The sequence below is a fragment of the Schistocerca serialis genome, chromosome 1, assembly GCF_023864345.2.
Source record: "Schistocerca serialis cubense isolate TAMUIC-IGC-003099 chromosome 1, iqSchSeri2.2, whole genome shotgun sequence".
In the NCBI taxonomy this organism is placed as follows: domain Eukaryota; kingdom Metazoa; phylum Arthropoda; class Insecta; order Orthoptera; family Acrididae; genus Schistocerca; species Schistocerca serialis.
The window spans coordinates 1,204,711,988-1,204,737,637 of record NC_064638.1 but is presented as its reverse complement, the minus strand read 5'-3'; the positions used below and the strand labels follow the sequence as shown (position 1 = coordinate 1,204,737,637).

Genomic DNA, 25,650 nt, shown 5'->3' with positions numbered 1-25,650 from the left:
AGATGCAGTTGATCATGTCATTATAGTCAAGTCAACAGGTATTTACATGGACAGGATTATATAGAAAATAAGTTGCATCTTAACACAAGAAGAAAGCTTAACTATGCATAAGTCTTTTTTACCTCTGCTACATACAACTTATAGACGGTAACACCAATAAATGTAGTTATTCCTCAAGAAGCCATGGTTTTGGCTATCATGTAATCAATTCAGCTTTGGAAGCTATTGTTCACAGCAAATATTAAATGCTATGAGTAACGGAACATCACCCACTTTAATATTTTGTGATCTCTCAAAGGCTTCTGACTGTGTGAATCGCGAAATTCTTCTAGATAAGTTTCAGTATTGTGATGCGAGTGGGACAGTGCGCAAATGGTTTAAATTCATATTTAACTGGAAGAATGCACTGAGAAAAATCGGCAGAGTCCTCTAACTGGGGAGGTATCACGAATGGTATTCCATAGGGTTCAATCTTTGGTCCCTTGTTGTTGTTAAACATATATATTAATGACTTGCCGCTCTATATTCATGAAGATGCTAAGCTAGTTCTTTTTGCTGATGATACAAGTATAGTAATCACACCCAACAAACAAGAATCAGCTGAGGAAATTGTAAATAAGGTCTTTTAGATAATGGACTCTCACTAAATTTTGAGATAAAACAGTACACAAAATTCTGTACAGTAAATGGCATAACACCATTCATAAATACAGACTATGGCCAGAATCTGTTGCTAATGCAATATATTCAAAATTTCTTGGTGCGTGCATTGATAAGAAACTGAACTGGAAAAAACACATCAATGGTCTGCTGAAACAGATTGAGCTGCTTATGCTATTAAGGGTTACTGCAAATTTTTGTGATAAAACCTATTTTGCCTACTAAGCCTATTTTCATTCATTGCTTTCATATGACATCATATTTTGGGGTATTTCATCATTAAGAGAAAAAAATATTCATTGGACAAAAATGTAGACTCTCGCTAATCTGGCCATTCCTGGCACATATGGGTGCCAGATTAGAGAAGTGCCAGATTATCGAGTGAAATTTATTTTGTTTTTTATTTATTTGAAAAACATAGGGGATATAGTTTACTGTACTTTATTAAAACAAAGGGCACAATTTTAAAATGCAGAGGATATAATTTATTAAATCAAAAAATACATTAATTTTCAACGAAAACTTTTAGTCCTTGAGTGTATACTGTACATAATTATACAGTCATATCACTCACTATGAAACCTGTCCCTAATTTTTTTTAACTGTCACAATGATGATATGCGACGGTGGCATGCTTTATCATGCAACTGCATTACATCGGTACTGCTTGGATCTGGTTGTTGCATAATGTACTCCAGTAAGACCTCGGCAGCTTCAGAACCAGCAGTGTGAGAAATCTTCATGCTCTCTCCTCCTGTGTCCTCTTCTTCATCACACTCATCATTACTTTCTTGCATGTTTTTGAATATTTCTTCATCTGTAAAGTTTGGTCTGTATCACAGTTTTCCTCATTCAGCCACTTCCGTTTTCCCAACTCACTATCCATTTGTGTTGAGTACTGTCGGATAACATCAACTTACTTTCTGATGTCATAAATAGTTGCTCGTCCAACAATGAACTCAGCAGCAATGGCTTTCTGCGAAGAACCTCGATTTAACTTATCTAAAATTTCGAATTTCTGCTTGAGGTCTCGCATAACGTGTTTCTTTTTAGAAGACATGATTCCGAACTGTAAAGAAACCTATAATTACAAATATAGTATATAAAACATTGTTTAACTAAGCATTGTTGCAAACAATAATTCATTGTGCACATGTTTTTGGTTCTGCGCCGGATTACTGAGAGGCTGGACTACTGAGGGCAAGACTAGCAACAGTCTAGCGTAATCAGAATAATAGCTGGAGCCCACTAAAATCACCTTGCAGGCAATTATTTCAGGAATTCTAGATATTCACAGTACCTTCACAATACATGTATTCACTGTTTCTTATTAATTATCCACCCCAATTCAAAAATAACAGCAAGGTGCACAGCTACAACACTAGAAGAAAGGATGATGTTCACCATTCTGGGTTAAATCTGACTTTGGCACAGTAAGGAGGGGAATTGTGCTGCGATAAAAATCTTTGGAAATTAAAAGAATTTCTGAATGACAACTACTACTACTCAATAGATGAATTTTAAGATATGAAGTAGTATTGAAAACAATTAATTATATAGTGTAAAGACAACTTATGTTAAACTGACACATTCCACATCATTACGAAATGCAGTGTTCATGATTCTAGGAACAAGTATTAATGTAATGTAATATACAGAAATGGAAACATTTTAGAACAAACTTCTCTTCATCAGAGAAGTTTGTCATTTGAAAATGTAAACATGTCAACATCCCACATGAGCTGTATATTGACCTCTCCATCCTAGGCAGATGTGTTATATGAGCAACCAGTTTGTACATGGAACAAAAAGCTTTTGTACACTTCCCATCAACAAGAAGAAAAGCACCACTGAGAACCAACAAAGGAACTTGAAAAGCTGTTATGCGCATTACTACAAGCAGGAGAAACCACCAGAGGGGTAGCGTCAGAAAAACCACTTCATCACCTCAGTGTGAACCAAACAAGCAGCAGTTGCAAGTGAACTGTGTATCTCCTGCAACTTGAAAAGAGCACAATAGAAACGCAGCCACCAAACTGTTCTGTCAATGTGCATAACAATAAGAACTCTCAGCAACTGTTCAAATAATTATAAAAATTACAACAATTAAAGAGTCAAGCATGATGAGATTTTTCTAAAAATTGCATTTGTTGTGAAGAAAGTACCTTCCTACAGCTAAATGGCTTTTGGAAACTACTCATCATCTTGACTTTTTAATTTTTGTAATTTTTATGATACTTTGAACAGGCTCAACTCCGCCATTGCCGGTCCCAAGCCCGGATGAGAAAGGAGGAGGGTTAGAGGATGGGCCAACCCCCCATCCTCTGTAAAAAAAGATTCTGGTTAAAGAAAAAGACAAAAGGAAAAACTGGACGGATCAAAATGGTGACGAAACTGGATACGTAAATGGATTTTCTGGATTTAGAATTGGAACATGGAATGTAAGGTCAATCATGACGGGGGGAATGAAACAACTTGGAGGAGAACTGAGTAAATATCAATGCATAGTGGCAGCAATTCAAGAAACAAGACTTCCTCAGGGTGTTATGAAGATTGGAGATACTCACACGCTCTTTAACAGCAATGAGCTAAGCCCAGCCTGGACTTCTGGAGTTGGTTTTGCTGTACACAATAAAATGATATCGGCTGTCAACAAATGGTCTCCTGTAAACGACCGAATCTGTTGGATGATTTTACACGCTAAACCATATAAGATCTGCCTAGTCAACTGTCATGCCCCATCAGAGGATGCCGATGAAGAAACAAAGAATAACTTCTATCTAGAACTAGAGAATGTAGTAGACAAACTCCCAAGACACTCAATTCAGTTGATAATGGGAGACTTCAATGCCCAAGTGGGAAGAGAAGTGCAGTATCGTCCAACGATAGGGCCTGATAGTATCCATGAAACAAGCAACGAGAATGGTATCAAATTAATTAACCTTGCCGATACAAGGAGAATGATCGTTAGAAGCACATACTTCCCCCGCAAAGCAGTGCATAAAGTAACCTGGATATCCCCAGATGGAAGTACGATGAACCAGATCGATCACGTTCTTGTTGACCGAAGACATCATTGTAGTGTCGAGCATGTAAGATCCTTTCGCGGGGCAGATATGAATTCAGACCATTTCTTAGTGGTAGTCAAACTACGTCTGAAACTTTCAACCATGTGGAGAAGAAATTCTGAAATGATGGTCCGCTTCGACAAGAATAAGTTGAAAGATGTAGAAGTGAGACAGCGCTATCAAGAAAAAATTGCAGAACATCTCACAATAACAGAGAACCCTACCAGTGTGGAGAACGCATGGCTGCTGCTGAGGAATGCAGTGTTAGAAAGTGCAAATGAAGAACTAGTTTGCGATGCAAAACGAAGAAGTAAACCTTGGTTCGATGAACAATGTCGAGAATCTGTTGAGATTAGATCAGCGAAGAGGATAAAATGGCTACAGCAACTCTCGGAAGAAGCAAGGGTAGCTTACTACGAAGCGAGGCGAAACACGGACCAACTCATGAGAAAGAAGAAACGGGACCACCACAAAAGTCTGTTGATTGCAGTCGAAGAAGCAAAGTCGTCACGCTCGTTTTTCCAGGCCTCAAGATTCGCCAGAGGCGCATACAGACAACGTACATTGGTCCTAACGAATGAGACGGGTGAAGTTGTACCGCCAGAAGAGCAAGCAACCCTATTTAAAAAACATTTTGAAAACCTATTGAATCCCGACAACCCACCAGTAGGGACAACACAGACGGATGCCCGTTTTGACAGAGTTGAAGTCCCTGAACCATCTGAGGAAGAAATCAGTGTTGCCCTAAAAGCACTCAAGAACAACAAGGCTCCAGGAGGTAGTGGTATCACAGCTGAGATGCTTCGCTTGGGAGGGGAAACACTGGTGGGTGCTTTGAAACGATTAATTTCTACCATCTGGGAAGCAGAAGTTATTCCTGAGGAATGGAAGGGAGCAATCATATGTCCCATATTCAAGAAGGGAGATGCTACTCATGTATCCAACTACCGAGGGATTTCGTTACTTGAAATTGGCTACAAAGTTTTTACAACACTGCTACTAAACCGCATGAAACCACTGGCTGAAGGAATTGTAGGGACCTATCAATGTGGGTTCGTTGCTGGACGATCGACAATTGATCACATATTTACTCTGAGGCAGTTGATAGAAAAATTCTACGAATTCAATAAGGATCTACACCTCATCTTCATCGATTTTCGACAAGCTTATGACAGCATTGACCGCGCCACGTTATGGGAAACGTTAGAGGAACTTGGCATCCCATCAAAATACATCCGCTTAATTGCTGCTTGCTACTCTCAGTCTACGGCCCAAGTGCGGTTTGGTAATCAACTATCACCATCATTCAGTATACAAAATGGATTGAGACAAGGAGATCCATTGGCGCCAATATTATTCAATTTGGCCCTGGAAAAAGTAAGCCGTGACACTTGTCGAACCAGAGAGATGGAGATGGTGGGAGCAGACACAATCTTGGCATTTGCTGATGATGTTGTGATCCTTGGCGACACTCTAGAGCAAGTACGCAGGGATACTTCCCGATTCCTCCACAATGCAGAGAAAATTGGGCTGGTGGTGAACGAGGAAAAAACTAAATATCTTGTTGTATCACGCCGCCGAGATCTCCCTCCTTCCATTGATGTCGACAGGCATACCTTCGAACGAGTTGAAGAGTTCAAGTACCTGGGCTCCATACTAACAAATAGAAGTGAAGTAACGAAAGAAGTACAGCAACGTATAACAAATGCTAATCGCATGTTCTTTAGCCTGAACAATCTTTTCAGATCTCGGCTGATATCGCAGAAGAACAAGATCCACCTATACACGACACTGGTGAGACCAGTACTTTTATACGGCTGTGAAACTTGGGCAACATCAGCAACAGCAGAAGAAGCAATATGTGCATTTGAAAGGAAGGTACTTCGGAAGATATATGGACCCATCTACAATGCCATGGAAGGTAAATGGGAACGAAGAAAAAAAGAAGATTTATACCAGCGGTATGGAAAGCCACACATTGGACGAATATTGGCGCAGAAGAGACTCCAATGGTTTGGCCACATCCTACGGGCAGACGGATCCCTTCCAAACAGAGTCCTCCACTCTCAACCCACAGGAAAACGCCCTAGAGGACGCCCAAGAACTCGATGGAAGGATAGGATAACAACGATCCTGAAAGAAGTGGAACCAGCAGCCGTGGAGGAGGACGCCAACGACCGGATGAGATGGACTGCCATCTGCAACAGCTCCCTCCTCTCGTGTAATTGACAGACACTGCGTGTGTGTTTTTTTTTGTTTTTTTGTTTCTGTAATGTATCCCTCTTGCCTTTTAAACCTTTGATTGAATGCCCTGTTTATTTTTTCGTTTTTCTTTAAGCTGTAATGTACATATGTAACTTTTACTACTGTATAGAGTACTTTTGTAAGTCTTTTTGTCTTTACTTTTCCTTTTGTTCTTCTTGCTGTAGGCCTTAAAGGCCCGATAAGGCAATAAATAAAAAAAAAAAAAAAAAAAAAAAAAAAACTTTGAACAGGCTCTGAGTGTCGTGAGTTGAGTGTTTTTATTGCTATTTACAATGTCTCTGAGCTGTAATTGCCCTCCCAAGAAAGTTGTTTGTTCTGTCAATGATAATGCAGGGATTAAAACAGGGCTGCAATTTGTTTCTGTGCTGTGTAACAGAACTCTGGCTTCAGGAGGAGAAAATTAAGATGTTGACTCTCCAAAATTTTGTATTAGGAAGCTATATTTATAGAATTATACAAACTCGTGGAGGGAGCTGTACATATGTGAAAAGTGGTGTAAAATTTTCACCTATTTGCTTCCCAAAAGAAGCACCCAAAGAATAAGTTTTAGAGATGTCTGGAATTCAATAGTAGCTGAAGATGTAGCTATAATTTGCTTGTAGGGCACCAACACACAATATGTTTACCCTACTGAAAAATTTGGAATCTTCCCTTCATATGTTAACAAAAAAAAGCAAAAACCTAATTATGTGTGAGGATTTTAGTATTAACCTCAGAAAAGAATGAGAACAAAACACTAGTCTTTAGACCCTCCCCTTAAAATTAGATTTAAAACCTACAACATGCGCATTAACATGAATAACAGCAATATCAGTGCCAAGTACTGACCAAATATTTACAAATAAGAGGTCTGTTGAAAAAAATCCGGGGCATTCGTAATGGTGTGTTGGAGCGAAATGCGGTTGGCATTCCTGCACACACCTATGTTTAATGTGCAACTGCTGGAAGTTTCACTGTTATTGTTCAGTTCTGTATTGAGTAGAACGTTGCATCGCACAGTTTGCGCACTAGGTGTTACGAATGGTTCAAATGGTTTAAAAATGGCCCGACGGAAGTTAAAGATGACCCTCCTTCAGGACGCCCTTCGACCTCTACCGACGACGCTCATGTAAACAACGTAACGAAACTGTGTGCATCAACGAAACTGTGCATGCTAATCGAAGACTGTGTGGGAGATTGGAGAAGAACGTAACATTTCTGTTTGATCATTTCATGAAATCCTGTGAGAAAAAAAACGGCCTGAAATGTGGTGAGACAATGCATGGCTCTTGCATCACGATAATGCACCGGCACCTGCATCCCTGTTGGTGCGTGAGAATTGCATCAAAAAACGAAAGCATGCGCAGTCCCATCTCCGTACTCACCAGACCTGGCCCCTGAGGACTTTTATTTATTTATCTCAAAATTTGAAAACTCCGTTGAAAGAACGAAGATTTGCAACGATGGACTTGATAAAAGAAAATTCGCACACGGCGCTTCGAGGATCCAGCAAGAGACATACGAAGATTACTTCCGGAGGTAGACATGGCTTTGGGAGCGGTATATCACAGTTATGGAGGGCAGTATTTCAAAGAGACCATGTACAGTATGTAAGCATAGAAAAATTTTGTGGACAAAGTTCTGCATTTTTTGGAACAGACATCGTACGCCACGTAAATAGAATACACAACCTATGTAACTACAATACACAAATTTTTCACACAGGTTTGGGGTATGCAGAAGCACAAATTTCTCTGAAACCAAAGAGTCATCTTTAGCTTTCAAATTAGCTAATATATATCAGCTGGTGAAATATTACAATAAACAGAAAAACCAGAAGCTTTTTACGCTTATTTTAGGAGCACTAAGCAAATCCTAAACAAAGTTCGTAAAACATCAGAGAAACTGACAAATGAGAACAAATTATTAAATCTTATTGAAGACATGTCTAACAACTTGTTTTCGTTGCGCCTCACTGGTGATTTTCTTCTTGTTGGTGGAATACGTACGAAAGCTATTTTTATTTTGTGTTCCGACTTGTTGCTTGTCTAAAATCTCTGCCTAAGATGAAGATGTTAATATACAGTTTACATCGGTGGTTGACATGTTTACATTTTCAAATAAACTTCTCTGATGAGAAGTCCGTTCTAAAATTCTTCCATTTGCCTGTATGCTCTGAACAGCAGGTCCCAAAGCTGAATAGAGTACCGTAGCCAAAACCACGGCTTCCTCAGGAGTAAGATACTTTTACGGAAGCTGTCATCTTCAAATTGCTTCTAGCAGAGGTAAAAACACTTCAGCTTAGTTCATTGTGTTCAGATGCAATCCGTATTTTACCCAATTTCTGTCTTTGCAAATACCTGCTAACGAAGTATAACGACATTGGTCAACTGTATCTGGTAGCTTCAATGCATTACATTCATAGTTATGCACACATTATTTGCTTCTGGCTTATCATACGTATATGGAATGTTACATAGTCATAGCCTTGTATGAATAAAATTTGAAATGACTAATTAGCACCTGCAACGCCTGTTACCAAGTATTTTCTAGTTAGATCCGTAGTGAGGGGCCACACTTTCACAGACTTCATTTTGAAAGTTCTTGATGTGCTGCAGTCGGAAGGCAGATCGTTTAGAGCGATGCACATTCGCGCATGATTGTTCGAAAACAATTTTTTTTTATTTTCGAACTTTTTTGCAACACCAATCATAGTCTTCACTTCACTGGTGCCTTTTCCAGAGATGTTCACTGTTTTGCCATGTACGAAGACGACGTTCATCCTTGCTTTAACACTGACCTCTGCGTTCACTGATTTCGATGTAAATCAGAACTGGACACTGACCTTCGTTTAATATTATACTAAACAGCATACTTCCCTCGTATGTCAGCTTCAATTCGTTGGTTTCTCTTCAAAAATGTCTCACTTTTCTTCCAGAGTTGAAAATTCGCCAAGCAGTACAGAAATCTTATATGAATTTGCTGTACGTTTCGTTTACAAGGTCCATTGTTACGATTTGTGGAGTTGCTTTCGGAGCGCGGGAACGTCAAACCGAAGTTCAGCGTCTCTACACGTCTTCAGTCGTCTTCGATACAGTCTGCACACGTCATGATGGCGTCTAGCACTATCTTGACGGAATGAACTTCACGTGCTCCTACTGTTTCAGCTTTTACAATATGGCAACTATGACGACACTCGCCACAAGCGAGAAAGAAAGAAGTGAAACTACGGGCACAACTGCGGGAGTTAGGGTGTAATTACGTTGTGTTGAGCAGAGGCAAACTAAATATATTAACAGTTCCAATAATAACGATGTACCAAGATGTACAAAAGGAAAATATCACGCACACGATATTCTCAGTAAGCAACACAATCACATTTTAGAAAAAGTAAATAAAACTGGGATCGGAAATTTCATTTCAAGGATATAGCTTAAACGAAGTCCATGTTACCACAATATCTCCAAAACCCGGCACTGGAGATTTTACTTGACCAATATCGCTCAAACGGAACCATGACATCAAAAAACCATAAACAACTCAAATTCCTGTATCCAAACTTCACTTGATCTGTAGTTTAGAGATTATATTCTAAATAAAAATTCTATTTTGATGTTGCCGTAGCGTGTCTGTCTTGCTCAGGACGTGCTGTATTAATTAATGTATGACTGGTTTCTGTTGGCATCCACAGAGCACACCAACGCATCAAATTACATATGTAATTTAAACAATTCCAAAATCTGATATCGACGTAAACCTGACCTACAGAAAATTTTTTGTGCATATTTCAGAAGCAAAAGAGAAAGAAGATCAACAGAGGACGCCACATTTGTGGTGAAACATGTTTGGGGATGAAATAAAAATTGTTCCTGTTAGAAGGCGGACTCTCTGACTCATTATTACACTTAATACGGTCATCATATTGCGTCACAGTGCGAAGTCGAGAACGACACAGTAACATCTCGCAAGATTTATACACAGGTTACATGTAAGGGCGGAGCCACTACAACGTTAATTAGTGTGTAATACGTGTCGACGTTCGATATGGGGACATTGCTTGCCTTCAAAATACACTGAGGAAGGAAAATAGCAACACCACACAAAACTAACGCAAAGTAATGAAATTTCGGGAACACATGTCACTGCAAGATCACAGGTTAATGTACGCGCGAGAAAAGTCGTTGCAAATATGAAATGCTGGTGTAGTAACCGTTGTAACGGTGAGAATGTTAAATAGAAGAAAGCAACTGTGCATGAATTGCGTTGTACAGGTGCCGGATTGTCAGTTTGTGAGGTGGAGTCCCATGCCTTTTGTTTCCTGTGAGGAAATTTGGAAGACGCGGGAAGTTAACCTCGTTCTAACAAGGGAACCTCCCCATCGCACCCCCCTCACATTTAGTTATAAGTTGGCACAGTGGATAGGCCTTGAAAAACTGAACACAGATCAATTGAGAAAACAGGAAGAAGTTGTGTGGAACTATGAAAAAATAAGCAAAATATACAAACTGTGTAGTCTATGCGGAACATATGCGACATCAAGGATAGCATCAGCTTAGGAGCGCCGTGGTGGCATGGTTAGCGTGAATAGCAGCGGAACGAGAGGTCTTTGGTTCAAGTATCCCCTCGAGTGAGTATTTTAATTTTTTATTTTCAGACAATCATCACCTTACGTACTGTTTATCAACAAATGTAGGAAATAATCATACAAATGTTCGACAATCGTTCGATCCCTTAAGGAACTTTCCGATTCCTTACAGTTCGGAAAATATTCATTGACCTTGTTACTGAAGTCGCGAGCTATATTTGCTGGATTCTTATTGCCCACGGAATACATCTCAAGTATTTAATGCACTCTCGTCCAAAGTAGCGAACAGTCAACTGCCAGCCAGGGAGTCTCGTTATCAGGAATACTCTCTCTTCCGTGCGCTGTAGTCGACTGACGTGTGTTTCGATGTTTGTTTAGGTGTAGCGTCCCCATACTACGGCGCAGTTACCGCGCATCGGACGGACGGACAGATAATAACTGTCTGAAAATTAAAAATTTAACTTTTCACTCCAGGGAAGACTTGAACCAAGGACATCTCGTTCCGCAGCTGCTCATGGCACTCCTTGATGTCGCCTATCTAGCGCATGGACTACTCAGTTTGTATATTTTGCTTATTTTTTTTCATAGTTCCACACAGCTTCTTCCTGTTTTCTCGATTGATCTGTATTCAGTTTTTCAAGGTCTATCCACTGTGCCAACTTATAACTAAATCTGAGGGGGGTGCGATGGGGAGGTTCCCTTGTAAGACTTCGATGAGGAACTGCTTGTGGGCCGCCTACTGTTGCCCCGACCTTGGTTGAAAGTTTTGTGTGGTGTAGAGCGCGGAACTCGGTAGGATTCGATCGTAAACTGGGTGTACATCATATACTGGTAGGAAGGAATACATCTCCTGGAAGTACCCCCTGGCACGTTCCCTACGTACCAGGTACTATTTACAAGTGTACGGAAGTGCTCATATTAGATGGTACTACTCTTATCTTCAAAGTACAAGTCCTACTGTGGCGGAGGCTAGTGAATCTTTCTGAGCACTGCCTGTTCCAAATGATGCAAGTCCAGCCATGAGCCCGTGCGACACAGACAACTACCGGACCTCCGCTACCCCTCCAGTCGGTGCACACTGCAGCACCCTTCCAGAGTGTTCCATGACGATTGTGTCGATTGCGATCTTCAAGCGGTTGCCGCACGACGTCCGCCGTACTTTTCCGTCGAATACTTGCCGGCGCTGGTGGTTGTACCGTTCAAGGATCATGTTATTTAGTTCGCTGCTAGCCTCGTGACGCTCCAATGTCCGCTTCTTGTTATCTGTTCAAACATTGTATAGCGGCAACTAACTCGTCACACAAATATTTCACTTCCTACCGCCAAGAAACGTATTCCTAACGTTCCTACTAACTTAAAACTCAATATGTACTTGGTAGATCAATACAGGGACGGTTAATGATAGCTGTGGGTGACACCGCAGTTGCAGCCTGATGATGTCCCATATATATTCGATTAGAAACAGATCTCAAACAGGCCACGACAGTAACATGTCGGCACTGTAGGCCATGTTTGGTTTCAATAGCGGTATGTGGGCGAGTGTTTTGCTGTCGTAAAACGTCCCCTGTAAAGTTTTCCATGCACCGCAGCACAACAGATCGAATCACGTGATTGATGTACAAATCTGCAGTCAGGGAGCGCAGGATAACCGCGAGAGTGCTCTCGATGTCACATCTCAGACAGTTTCTCCAGACATAGGTCCAGTGTGTCTAGCACACAGACAGGTTGGTTGCAGACCCCCAACACAAGGCCATCAATGGCACCGAGGCAGAACCAGCTTTCATCAGAAAACACAACAGACCACCACCCTGCCCTCCAATGAGCTCTCGTTTGACACTACTGAAGTCGCTTGTCTGGTGTCATTGTAATGCACGCTACTGAGCGACTGACTCAGAGCTGTCCTTGAAGTAACTGATTTGTAACAGTTCGCTGTGTCACTGCGTGTCAACTGGTGCTCAAATTAATGCTGCAGATGCAGTGCGACGCGCCAGAGCCACACGCCGAACACGATGGTCTTTCCTCTCGACAGTGCTACATGGCTGTCAGGAGCTCGATCTTTTTGTGACCGTACGTTCTCGTGACCACCGCTGCCAGCAATCATGTACAGTGGCTAAATTCCTGCCAAGTCTTTCTGCAGTGTCGTGTACGGAATATCCAGCATCTTCTAGTATCGTAGCCGTATTACACGCCCACTTCCAAACTCACTGAGGTCTTGTTAATTGAACCTTCGTCGCTTTAAAGGATTCTTGACTAACATAAACTCACCCCCTCCATAATGAACGCTCACGACCACTACAAAAGCAAACCTAATGTCGCTACTAGCGCCACTCTTATGCCAATGGTGCGAAATCGGAAGAGAGATGTGTCTGATGTGAAACACACCAACTAACTTTTGTTTGTGTCCACAATCCCTTCTTGGTGTTGCGTTTCCTTCCGTCAGTGTACAATGAGAAATTACAGAAAATGGGCGAAACACATCTGAGAACGTTCCTCTATATATTCGTGAGCCACAATTAATTACAAATTAAGCAAGTTAACCAAGGTATAGCTACTGTTGCAAAGTAAATACAGCAATTGTGTCAATTCAAAGCTTGACAGCCTTTATTTGGTAATCACATTCGTTGCTTCGCGCCAATTCGCAAATAAATAATCACCCTCGAACCTAACCTATACCTCTGGCTACGCTATAAATCAGTCTGCCGCCAAATCTTAAGATTTCGGGGTGGGGGCAACATCACACAAAAACTTGCATGATTTTGTGTGTGCACTCTGACAACTGTTGCAAGAAAATTGAACATGTACGAGGCGTGTTTTTTTAAGTAAGTTCCGTTTTGAAATTAAAAAAGACGTGCTAAGATATCTCAATAATTTTATTTTCACATGAAAGCCTGTACCTTAATCTACTTTTCTACATAATTTCCGTCAATATTGAGGCACTTCTCATAACGTTGTACCAATTTTTGAATACCTCCTCATAGAAGTCTGCCGCCTGACTTGTTAACCACTGCATCACCACTGTTTTGACTTCGTCATCGTCTTGAAGACGCTGACTGCCCAGGTGTTTCTTCAAGTGCAGGAACAGATGGTAGTCACTGGGCGCAAGATCGGGGCTGTACGGAGGATGATTTCGAGTTTCCCATCGAAAAGATGTGATGAGATCTTTGGTATGATTCGCCAGATGCGGACGGGCATTGTCTTGCAGCAAAACGATGCCCTTGCTCAACTTCCACGGACTGTTGCTTTGATTCTGCTGTGACGTAGGCCACCCATGTTTCATCTCCCGTAACAATTTAGCTTAAGAAATCACCACCGTCGTTGTAGTACCGCTCAAGGAAAGTCAATGCACTGTCTAAACGTTTGGTTTTGTGCACATCCGTCAATATTTTCGGTACCCAACGTGCGTACAATTTTCGGCAATTCAAGTGCTCGGTCACAGTGCCATACAAAACACTACGAGAAACATTAGGGAAGTCATCCCCTGCACCAAACTTTCATTAACGACCGAAGGACGCCCATTCCATTGTTCATCATGCACATTTGTGCGGCCAACTTTAAATGCTCTCACCAACTTTATTAGCATTCCATCACTTATAATGATTTCTCCGTAAACTGCACAGATCTCACGATGAATATCGATCGCTTTTAGGCCTTTAGCACTAAGAAATCTTATAACGGCCCGTATTTCACAGTCGGCGGGACTCACGATTATCGGAGGCATCTTAAACACTCAGTACACAATGTAAACAAGGAAGAATCAGGCTGTAATGGCGTCAGTGCATGGATTAAGGTACAGGCTTTCGTGTATAAATAAAATTGAGATATCTTAGCACGTCTTTTTTAATTTCAAAACGGTACTTACTTAAAAAACACACCTCGTATGTTCACTTGACAGTTTCTCTGCTATTGTGGGCAACGAAGTATCTGGCGCTTCCTTATCAACCAGGAACTTCGTTTCTTGCAAGTACCACATGGTACTTTCATATACATCTTCCAATCCACATCCTTGTTTTCGTCATTCGTATTTTTATTCTTTGCGTTAAAGTTCGTTCGGAGCGAGCTGAATTTCTGTCAAACTCGGCAGCAACTGACATGTATTGCTCAATACCATCTTTGTACAGCAGGGTATACTGAGCAGGAGTCAATATTTTTAGAGCTCTGCATTCTTCAATATATTGTGCAAAACCGTCATTACCGATCTCAGATGGTCAGTATTATTGCAGAATACCGATTATTCAAATATCGTTCTGAAAACCATAATTTGAAACTGAGCAGAAATTGTGGCGACGCTTTTGTGCGCTCTGTGTAACCTAAATGCTCTTAATACTCTAACGAAACACTGCTGAACGATCGTATGTTTTCTAACTTTCGTCGATTTGGGCAAAAATGAACAAACAATACCAAGCTGTGAATGCCGAGGACTAACCTTAACAGACTTTTGTACTTTACCGCAAAGCTTCATGAAATAAGTGATTGCATCCATTAATCACTTATTACTGCTAACAATGTGAGTACACCATTCGTTTGTTACATATTTCTATGTGCTACAAACAGGAGCAACTTATTTCAGTTATCTGCGTAGGTATTAGTTTATTTTGTAATTCCTTGCATGTTTGAGTGCTCTTTAATTTAAAGCCGTTAATTTCGTGAGTGTTTATTTTTCAGGCACAGTTCCGCATTTGTTAACTGCCTTAATGTATATCCTTCGCCATCTTTATTATGGATAGGGACTGACAGCTATGCACAGAAACGATCTTAGTTGGTGACTCTTAGCTCAGCGCTCCAGGCTGTGTTGACTTCTGTCACACAACTTTAAGCTGCTTCCAGTGGACGTAAACATGGGGGTCAGGTGTAGGAATCAGGGGGATGTCGAATACATCCCACCTGTCCACCGTTTGGTACACTGCTGTGGCTGCCCCAGTTACTGCCTGCACTGAGGCTCTCCCCCACCCATGGTAGAGTCGATGGTTGTTCCAGGTTCTCGCAGGCAGCAAAAGACTTGCCATGCAGCCGATTGGAAGGCCGCCCGGTTCCTGTGACAAACAGGTCTCAGGCACTGGAGTCTGTGGCTGATTATTTCCCTGAGCCAGATGCAGATGCTGCTCCTGTTCCAGAGGAAGCCTCTCGGCCCACATGTTCTGGGCATTCACAGAGGGTGGGTTTGCTAGTAGTTAGGAGCTCCAACGTTAGGTGTGTAATGGGGCCCCTTAGAGATATGGCGGCTAATGAGGGAAAGGAGTCGAGTGTGCACTCCATGTGCATACCAGGTGGAGTCAATCCAGATGTGGAAAGAGTGCTTCCAGATGCCATGAAGAGCACAGGGTGCAGCCAGCTGTGGGTGGTGGCTCATGTCGGTACCAACAATGTGTGTCGCTTTGGATCACAAGAGGTGCTCTCGAGTTTCGGCCGGCTAGCTGAAGTGGTAAAGACTGCAAGTCTTGCTTGCGAGATGAAGGCAGAGCTCACCATCTACAGAATCGTCAACAGGATCGGCTGTGGTCCTTTGGTTCAGAGCCAAGTGGAGGGTCTGAATCAGAAGACAAGAGGGTTCTGCTACCCTGTAGGCTGCAGATTCCTCGACTAGCGCCATCAGATAGTGGAAAGGGTGTCAGTATGAAAGTGTGCAGACAAACACAGGGAACTGGAGATAGCAAAAATTGATTTTGTAGTTGTAAATTGTTGTAGCTGTGTCAGGAAAGAACCTGAGCTCCAGTTGCTTATAGAAAGCACTGACACTCGAGTCATTATAGAAACAGAAAGCTGGAAATAGGGTCAGCCCAAATTTTTTCAAAGGACCCAATCGTGTTCAGAAAGGACACATTAAATACAGACGGTGATGGAGTGCTTATTGCTGTCAGAAGTGGTTTGCCTTGCAGTGAAATTTGAAGTGGATAGTTCCTGTGAGTCAATATGGGCAGAGGTTGTACTTGACAACCGGAATAAATTAATAACTGGTTCGTTTTACCAACAACCTGAAGCAAACGATGCAGTTGCTGAGCAAATAAAATGTGTCATTTCAAACAGGTACCCCACTCACACAATTTTAGCTGGTGGAAACTTCAATCTACCCTCTATTTGTTGGGAAAAACACGTTTAAAACCGGCGGCAGGCATAAAACGTCGTAAAATAATTTCGAACAATTAGTTCTGGAGCCCACTGGAAGAGTAAATGGTTGCGAAAGCATGCCTGACGCATTAACATAAAATAATCTTGAAAAAATAGGGAGCATCATAAAAGTGATGGTACTGATCCCCTCTGGTACACTAAAATGGGTAAGAACACACCTGCGGAAGCAACGAAAAAAAAGCACACCGATTTCAGAAGAACGCAAATCCAGAAGACTGGGGAAATTATACAGAAACTTTTAATAGCATCCACAGCGAAACTCTGTCTCGAAATGTGGTAAAAAACCCGAAGAGATTCTGGTCATGTGTAAAGTAAACCAGCGGCAAGACGCAACCAACACCTTCAATGCGCGATTTATTTATTTGTATACACGTCATGTTCGGTAGAACCAAATTGAGGAGCAAATCTGTAAGGTCATGGAACATGTCAGTACATGAAATTACAACATAAATGCAATAACATAAAAATAAAATGTTTATGAACCCAAAAAGAGTCAAGCCATAAGTTTAAGTACACGCAATCAACAATATAACATACGAATCAGCTTAATATTTCAAGGAACTTCTCAACACAATAGAAGAAGTGACCCATGAGGAACATCGGTTATGTCACTGATGACAGTGCCACTAAAGTAGAGTTACTGAACACGGTTTTCCGAAACTCCTTCACCAAAGAAGACGAAGTAAATATTCTAGAATTCGAATCTAGAACAACTGCCAACATGAGCAACTTAGAAGTAGATATTCTCGATGTAGTGAAGCAGCTTAAATCACTGAATAAAGGCAAGGCTTCCGGCCCAAACTGCATACCAGTCAGGTTCCTTTCAGAGTATGCCGTACAATAACTACGTATCTAACAATCATATACAACCGTTCACTCATAGAAAAGATCTTTATCTAAAGGCTGGAAAGTTGCACGCGTCACGCCAATACTCTCGAAATTAAACAGGAGTAATCCGCTGAATTACAGTCCCATATCACTAACGTCAATTTGCAGTAAGATTTTGGAAAATATTCTGCACTCGAATCTATTAATTATCTCGAAGAAAACTATTTATTGACTAGTAGTCAGCACGGATATGGGAAAAATCTTTCTTGCGAAACAGGACTAGCTATCCCTTCTCACCACGTAATGAGTGCTATAGACAAGGATTGTCAAACTGATTCTGTAATTTTAGATTTCCAAAAGGCTTTCGACACCGTTCCTCACAAACGTCTTCTAATCAAATTGCGTGCCTATGGAGTATCGTCTTAGTTGCGCGACTGGATTCGTGAGTATCTGTCAAGTAGGTCACAGTTCGTAGTAACTGACGGTAAGTCACCGAGTAAACCAGAGGTAATATCTGGCGTCCTCCATGGAAGTATTATAGGCCCTCTGCTGCTCCCTGATATACATAAACGATATAGGAGACAATCTGAGCAGCCCTCTTAGATTGTCTGCAGTCTTTGTAAAGTCATCACATGGTCAAAATCAACACAAAGTGATTTGCACAAGATATCTGTATAGTGCAAAACGTGTCAATTGACTCCAAATATTGAAAAGCGTGAAGTTTTCCCGTGAATACTAAAAGAAATTGCCAAATTTCGGTTATACGATGAAATCACACTAAAAAAGTCTGAAAATTCAATTAGTTAGCGATTTCAATCAGGAATAATTTCAGTTGGAACGATCACATATATAATGTTATGGGTAAAGCAAACTAAAGACTGCGATTTATTGGCAGAACACATACACCACGCTTGTCCGCACTCTTCTGGATTACTGTTGTGCGGTGCGGGAACCGCACCTGATGGGATTGACGGACATCAAAAAAGTTCAAAGAATGGCAGCTCGTTTTGCATTATCGCGAATAGGGGAGAGAGTGCAACGCACATGATGCGCGAATTTGGGTGGCAATCATTAAAACAAAGGCGTCTTTCGTTGGGGCAGAATCTTCTCGTGAAATTTCATCAACTTTCTCCTTCTTATGCGAAAATATTCTATGCGCTCTCACCTACATAGCAAGAAATGGTCATCATGATAAAATATGAGAAATCAGAGCTCGCACTGAAAGATTTTAAGTGCTCGTTTTTCCCGCGCGCTGTTAAAGAGTCGAGCCTTAAAGAAATAGCTTGAAGGTGGTTCGATGAACCCTCTGCCTTGCACTTAATTCTGAATTGCAGAGTAATTATGCAGATATGGATTACGACACATATATGTAAAAATTGACTTAAGAATGTAACCATCATGTTACTAGCGGAAAACCGGTTATGTGCAAAAGCAGTGCTGAAAGTTCGCAAGACAACGACGTTCAAATGGAACGCATCCAAAATGAATCTTAGAATATTGCTGTAATATTGGTTTTCCCAGATACACTAGTACGTTCATCACAACACGGCACACACAAATCGATATATACATTTGCATTTACTTCCGTATTTCTCGCCCCCTCTCACAGCTGACAGATAACCTCTATGCATCACAGCCGCCGAACATGCACTGCCTGTGCTGCCACTTTCGATGACACTAGGAGAGGGGTGGGGGCATCTAGACTACGCATAGGAGTGGTGGTGGGATGGCACGGAGGGGGGGGAGGGGAGGGGTAGGGGAAGGAGGGGTGGCAGAAGAACTAAGGAGGGGGGGGAGGAGAGATGGGCTGCAGCAAATGAATATGCGACGGAAAGCGGCTTCCCTCCCTCCCTCCTCCTCCTCCCACACCCCTCCCCCTCCAAAAAAAACCGACGAAAGTAATATGGGAGCTAGTTTTGAACAAAACGAAGGAACATTATGGATTGTTCTTGTCGATGACGAGGTGGTTAGAGACAAAGTGAGCAGACAAAACTTGGGGAAGAAAATCTACGCCGCTGTGAGGGAGCGGTCCTAGGCGCTTCAGTCCGGAACCGCGCGATTGTTACGGTCGCAGTTTCCAATCCTGCCTCTGGCATGGATGTGTGTGATGTCCTTAGGTTAGTTAGGTTTAAGTAGTTCCAAGTTCTAGGGGAGTGATCTCGGATGTTAAGTCCCATAGTGCTCAGAGCCATTAGAACCATTTGAAGAAAATCGTCCGAAAAGGAAACATCCCGGCATTCGGCTTAGGCGATTTGGGGGAATTACAAAAAAACCCTCTGAATGGTTAGGCTGGGATGTGAACCGCTGTCCTCCAAAAGAAGTATGAGCCCAGTATCTTGCTACTTCGCCATCCCGATCAGTGAGATGTACAATAATACTCCTAAGTGTACACTGTCGTGCACAATGAAACTGCTAAGTAATACTGCAGTACACATCGCAGTTACGATAAAATACTAAGTTAAAACCAGGAAGGTTCAACAGTCAAGTTACTACCGCTGTCGTATGATTAAAATTCGATGGTTTTATAGAAAATGTACACGATCTCTAGCATCTGACTTTTGGATTAATAAGAAACTATCTGCATTCTATCAAGCAGAGCTCCCATCGACCGAAAAATTGGTCTGAATACCACAGGGCTTTACCAACAATCGATGGTGTGCATTTTTTGCATCGGACGAATTAAGGAACCTCACCACAGTTATTGGAGGGGGGGGGGGGGTGTTGACAACAGATCATTCACATACACAAGGTGTTCCAAACAAACAGCGACAAACTTTAGCGGCAGTTTCCTGACACAGAAATAAGTAAAAAATAATCAGAAAACAAAGGCTCTAAAATGTACCATTTAATACGTATGTAGTGCTTTGCTTTCCATATTTTGGGAGTAGGTGTGAAACATTTACTTAAGTAGAGCTCATAGTTCTTAAAGTATGCGCTTTGAATCCTTGTTTACTTGACATTTTTTCCTTGTCTTGTTGTAACTGAAGCTGCTTTTTTTTTGCGGGGAACACACGGTATAAGTCATTGGGAATGGTGAAAGACAGTGTCAAGACAATACTAAATCCGACTGGGAATTGAACCCCAGACCTTCGGACTTGCAGCATGACACCTAGTCACGCTAACGTCGTGCATCATGCTTAAAGAAAATGATTCGTCGCTAGAAATGCGGCCACTAGCAACTCATTCGTCCTCAGTCACAAATGAGTACTAAGAAAAACAACAATGAAGTGCCTGTGTATCATGGGACTGCTATTCAGTTCGTTATTTACAGTTAATAATACGCCACTAGCAGTTCAACTTAGAAATTATTACCAATTGTGCTGAAGCACTCCCAGGACATGCATGGTATTGAACACCCCCTTACTCCCCCTGAAATCTTGACAGTGGCGACAGATCTGTAGCGTAGACCCGTCTGAGTTGGGTTGGAAGGTGACATGTTGATTTATAGTTGACGAAGCCAAAGAATGTGAATGTCAAAAAGCGGTAACAATCGAACTGTTGCGTAGCCTTATCTTATTCGTTCGTACCAAAACTAAAACGGCAAAGTAAATCCAGAAACACTGTATTGGACTATGGACAAGTCTATGCCAGTATTACGATGCACATTATTTACATCGATCGTATACAAACCGCGACAAACGGAAAGGGGACCACTACGCAACGTTTACCGTAAATTCGATTACAGCTGAGACTTAAAATCAGCAGCATCCCTCTAAGTATGCAAGGTAGGTGACGTGAATAAGTAGATAATCGAAAAAATTGATTTACCTGTAGTGTACAAGTTCTGCTGATACTTTCAGGTTTTGATGCAACACAACAAATGCATTCGTATCACTAACACTGTGAAGCCACAACTTTTACAAAAATATTCTTCCAGGAGAACGAAGCCATTGTGGAAGAAGCACCAAGAGACACACGAAGCGTGCCTTTTCTTCAAATCGCAGCGGCCCACTAGTCGTGGATAGCAGCACATCGACGGTGTATTTTGCGCTGTACGTCAGCATTATCACCACAAAACTACAATTTGCTACTACAAAGTAAATCGTACTCTGCTCCAGCGTGTAACTACAAGCGGCGTTCTAGCACAGAAGCCAATCGTCTATTAGCGTCATAACAAGCACTTCCACAGCGTAACGAGAACTTGTGTCAAACTTTTACCTCTCTCAACAACAGCTGCCTCCTCTGACGGCCGCACTTAATGAGCCAACGCGTGAATGTTCTGTTTCTCAACTCAATCTTCTCCATTGCCGCTTCAGCAACCCGCACACTTCGCGCTACTGTAAACAACTGCCGGGTGGTGGTCGCCGCCTTTCTCACGTGCCGCGCGGCGCACCGAGCAGCAGAGACATCTGTGGCCGGAATGCGTACCACTCGCAGTGGCGTAGGCGAAAGATGAGCCTGCTGGTACAAGGCAGTCTGCTACAGCGTGCGACACAACACTGAACGTTAAAATACATTAGAACGTCCCTCGACAATAAATACAGATTCATGGTTATCGACATTTGCATAAAAACAATTTCCTTTTTTGCTCCTACGCTAGTCACAACGCAACAGGACGTATAAAAAAAATTAGAAGATGAGACTGAACTGCTGAAACCGGTAATCAAAAAAAATAGTATTAAATGCGATCTTGACTGTCAAAATATTTGCCTCACTTAAAGCCTGTTCTTGAAACTTTGTAAGTAGGCTTTATGTCTATCTTTACGAGTCTGCCGTCGCAGTTTCTTCAGCACCTCTGTGACTCCCACAGGTTAAACAAACCTGTGACCACTCGTGTCTCTGTAGGTTTGTACAATATTCCCTGCTGGCAGGGCCGTTCCTACCATTAGGTAAGGCTACACGGCAGCCTGGAGCGGCAAAATTTTAGGGGAGGTAAAGAGGGGAAAAAATTAATTTAAAATCAAAGAGTGAAACAATTCAGCAAATTAGAAAAAAACTGAAAAATAGGAAAAATTAACACACCGAATTATTTTCAAAAGCGCACGGAACATTTACTTTATAAGTTCATACTTACTTGACGAAAGTAAAAACGCTGCCTCTGACTGCCTCAAAATTAAAGAATTCACTACTGAGTACGAAACAGAAGCAAACGTAACCTTTATTCATCTACGTCGAGCGCTGGAGAAGGGCTCATGCGCTGGCTTGCGATATTGTTGAGACTTGATACCATACCTTCCTCAGTCCCTCTTTTTGCTTTTGTCTCTGCTGATTATTTGTCATGTGTTAGTTGTATTGAAGACTGTTCCCAGAGAATGATGACCTCAGGTCACCTTAGATTAATGATTAAAAGTTTAATAGGAGATCTGCATTGTTGTGGAGCTGTATGTTGGAGGAGGTGGTGGAGGGGAGGGGAGGGGGCGACATTGGACAGACCTATGGTAGTTAAATGGAGAGGCTGTCATTTTTCAGTTCTCGTCTAGGGCGGCAAATCATATGGCAACGGCCCTGCCTGCTGGTCCTACTTAGTACAGATTCCACACACTTGATCGTACAGATCCCACTACTTGAGCAGTATTCTAGAATTAGTCTCCGCGATGTTGCACTTCTGCCGTCATCAATTCTAACAATGGCAAATAAGCTTCCTGCCACGCTTACATTAAAACATCGCTCACACTGTGAAACGTATTGTACAACACTAAATGGTACTTTTTACGCTATACGGTCATTTTTATGGCCGGGGTTCGTTTCCCGATTGTTGCTCTGCTCTTTCAGAGGTTCTGCATTCAGTCCATCTATAGGCGGAATAGAATAAATACGGAAAGAGCTGTGTGTGCCGAGCCCATGATTATTGGAAATATCAGAATTCTGGAAAAAGAAGATAAAAAAAGCGCATTGTCTCTTCGAATTAAACTCTTGTCACGTCGTGTTGGAAAATAACACTTCGATCTATGCAAGGACGTAGGGGTGTTACGCCCGAAGCGACCCTACGCCCTTGTAAAGATCGAAATGTTATTTTCAACACGTTTACCATCATCTACTCTAGCAATGGCACACATGCTTCCTGCCATACTTTCATTATGGCGGGGGGGGGGGGGGGGGTTGAGGGAGAGGGAGGGAGAGAGAGGGAGATTGGGGGAGGAGCAGGCGAAAAACTTCTTGTAAATGAAGGCTTTGTATGGCGCGGTAAGAAACACGTTACAAGCGATCACAAAAATCTAGATACCAATACACACCATCTATTTCCATATAACAGCAGTTCTTTTAATACGCAACTATGATTCTTCTTGTTACATGATGCCATTACTTTTCGCTTCGGTAAAACTGAATCGGGAAATGAACGCAGTAGCATCTGCAAAATATGTTGATCTCTACTCTCCACTGTCCACTTCAGTGATTCGCAGTGTCTGGAAGTCACTCCCTGTTTATTCTAATTATGAGAAATGTAAGTTTATACACGGCTCTAGGAATATGCTACAACCGCTATGTTTCGTTCACATAGGGATCGTGAGGACAAGATTACATTAATTACTGCACGCACAGAAGTATTTAAACAATCATTCTTCTCGCGCTCCGTAAGTGAACGGAATGGGAAGAAACCCCAATAACTGGTACAATGAGACGTATCCTCTGTCACGCACTGCACAGTGTTTACCGAGTACCGATGCAGAGGATTTAATAACACAATAACAAAGCTACTGCGCCCGCCATTTAGTGTTAGTGAAATATCGATGAACTACGAGGATGAGTCAAATGATAACCTTAAATATTTTTTAAATATTATTTATTGTGCAAAAGTGGTACAAAGCTGTATCACTTTTCAACATAATCTCCCCCACGCTCAATGCAAGTCCTCCAGCGCTTACAACGTGCATAAATTCCTTTAGAAAAAAATTCTTTTGGTAGTCCGCGCAACCACTGATGCACCGCGTGGCACACCTCTTTATCAGGACGGAACTTATTTTCACCCATTGCGTCTTTGAGTGGTCCAAACATATGGAAATCACCATGGGCAAGGTCTGGTGAGTACGGTGGATGAGGAAGACACTCAAAATGTGTCGTGTCCCCCTGACGTGTCCTGAGAGGGAGTGGAAGGACTGCGTTGGTGCGCGTCAGAGAACTTACTTGGCATGAGGTCTCGGTGGTGTGGGCCGCCAACTCCTCACTGCTCCGTTGTTGAGAAGGCTGCAAGGTGAGCTAGAGTACGGAACTCGGATAGGATCTTAGGGAAGCTTTCATGTATGAACACTCGATGTATAGAACGATTATACGGGAAGTACCCCTGGCACTTGTGATTTAAATAAGATTCTATATACAGTCTACAATGATTGTCTATCTGGCTATGCAGTTGCCATCCCTAACTTCCCAAACCTAAGTCCTAATACAGTAGAGGCGAGCGCACCAGACTAAGTGTCAGCTGTGTCGATTCAGCCTAAGTCCCTACTTGTTGCTGTACTCACTACTCTCCTGCAACTCTTGCAGCATCCCGACGCAGACTAACGTGGACCCGCGTCCTAAGTACCTCACTCCATCACCGTCCTTCGATCTAGCGGCTATCCGCTTTTATAGGGGGTAGTGCACCCGGCACCACTTGTTCTAGAAGGTTCTAGCACCCCCGAACTTTGGTGTGGGCCCTGAGTAGGCTAGTCACGCGGCAGCATGTGATGCCTACGTGATAAACTAGCCATTCTCCACTGTTTGCTGTGTCCAAGGGTTGCCACAAACTGTGTTTGAGCCTCGTGATACTGCATACTCCGCTCTTGTTAGTCTAGTACACATTACACATTAGATAGTCTGGTCACGTCCGCCTCGCTTGATCTGTAGCAATAATTTTCCAGCCTACATGATTTTAATTCTAATCTTCTACTATTCGCGACAAATGCAGGTCTGTGATTGTTGCAACTGTTGTACGAGCAGTGTGGGGCCTTGTATTGTCATGCTGAAAAGGACACCTGCTGACAGCAACTCACGTCGCTTTGATTTGATGGCAGGTCGCAGATGATTTCTTAGGAGATCTGTGTATGATGCACTGGTGACAGTGGTCCCTCTAGGCAAGTAATGCTCCAAAATGACGCCTTTTTCGTCCCAAAAGAGAGTCAGCATAACCTCCCTCCTGATGGTTCTGTTCGAAACTTCTTTGGTTTTGGTGATGAGGAATGGCGCCATTCCTTGCTTGCTCTCTTCGTTCTGGTTGATGGAAGTGAA

At 42.1% G+C, this 25,650-nt stretch overlaps 1 protein-coding gene across 1 annotated transcript in view; it reads right to left on the bottom strand.

Annotated features, from left to right (window-relative positions):
* The window catches only part of LOC126456592 (uncharacterized), a 94,316-nt gene extending 72,559 nt beyond the window's left edge, over positions 1-21,757 (bottom strand). The window contains exon 1 of the mRNA XM_050092340.1: positions 21,667-21,757. Within this exon, the coding sequence (XP_049948297.1) occupies positions 21,667-21,753 (87 nt within the window). The 5' untranslated portion in view covers positions 21,754-21,757. The remainder of the gene's footprint in view (positions 1-21,666) is intronic.
* Between the last annotated feature and the right edge of the window lie 3,893 nt (positions 21,758-25,650).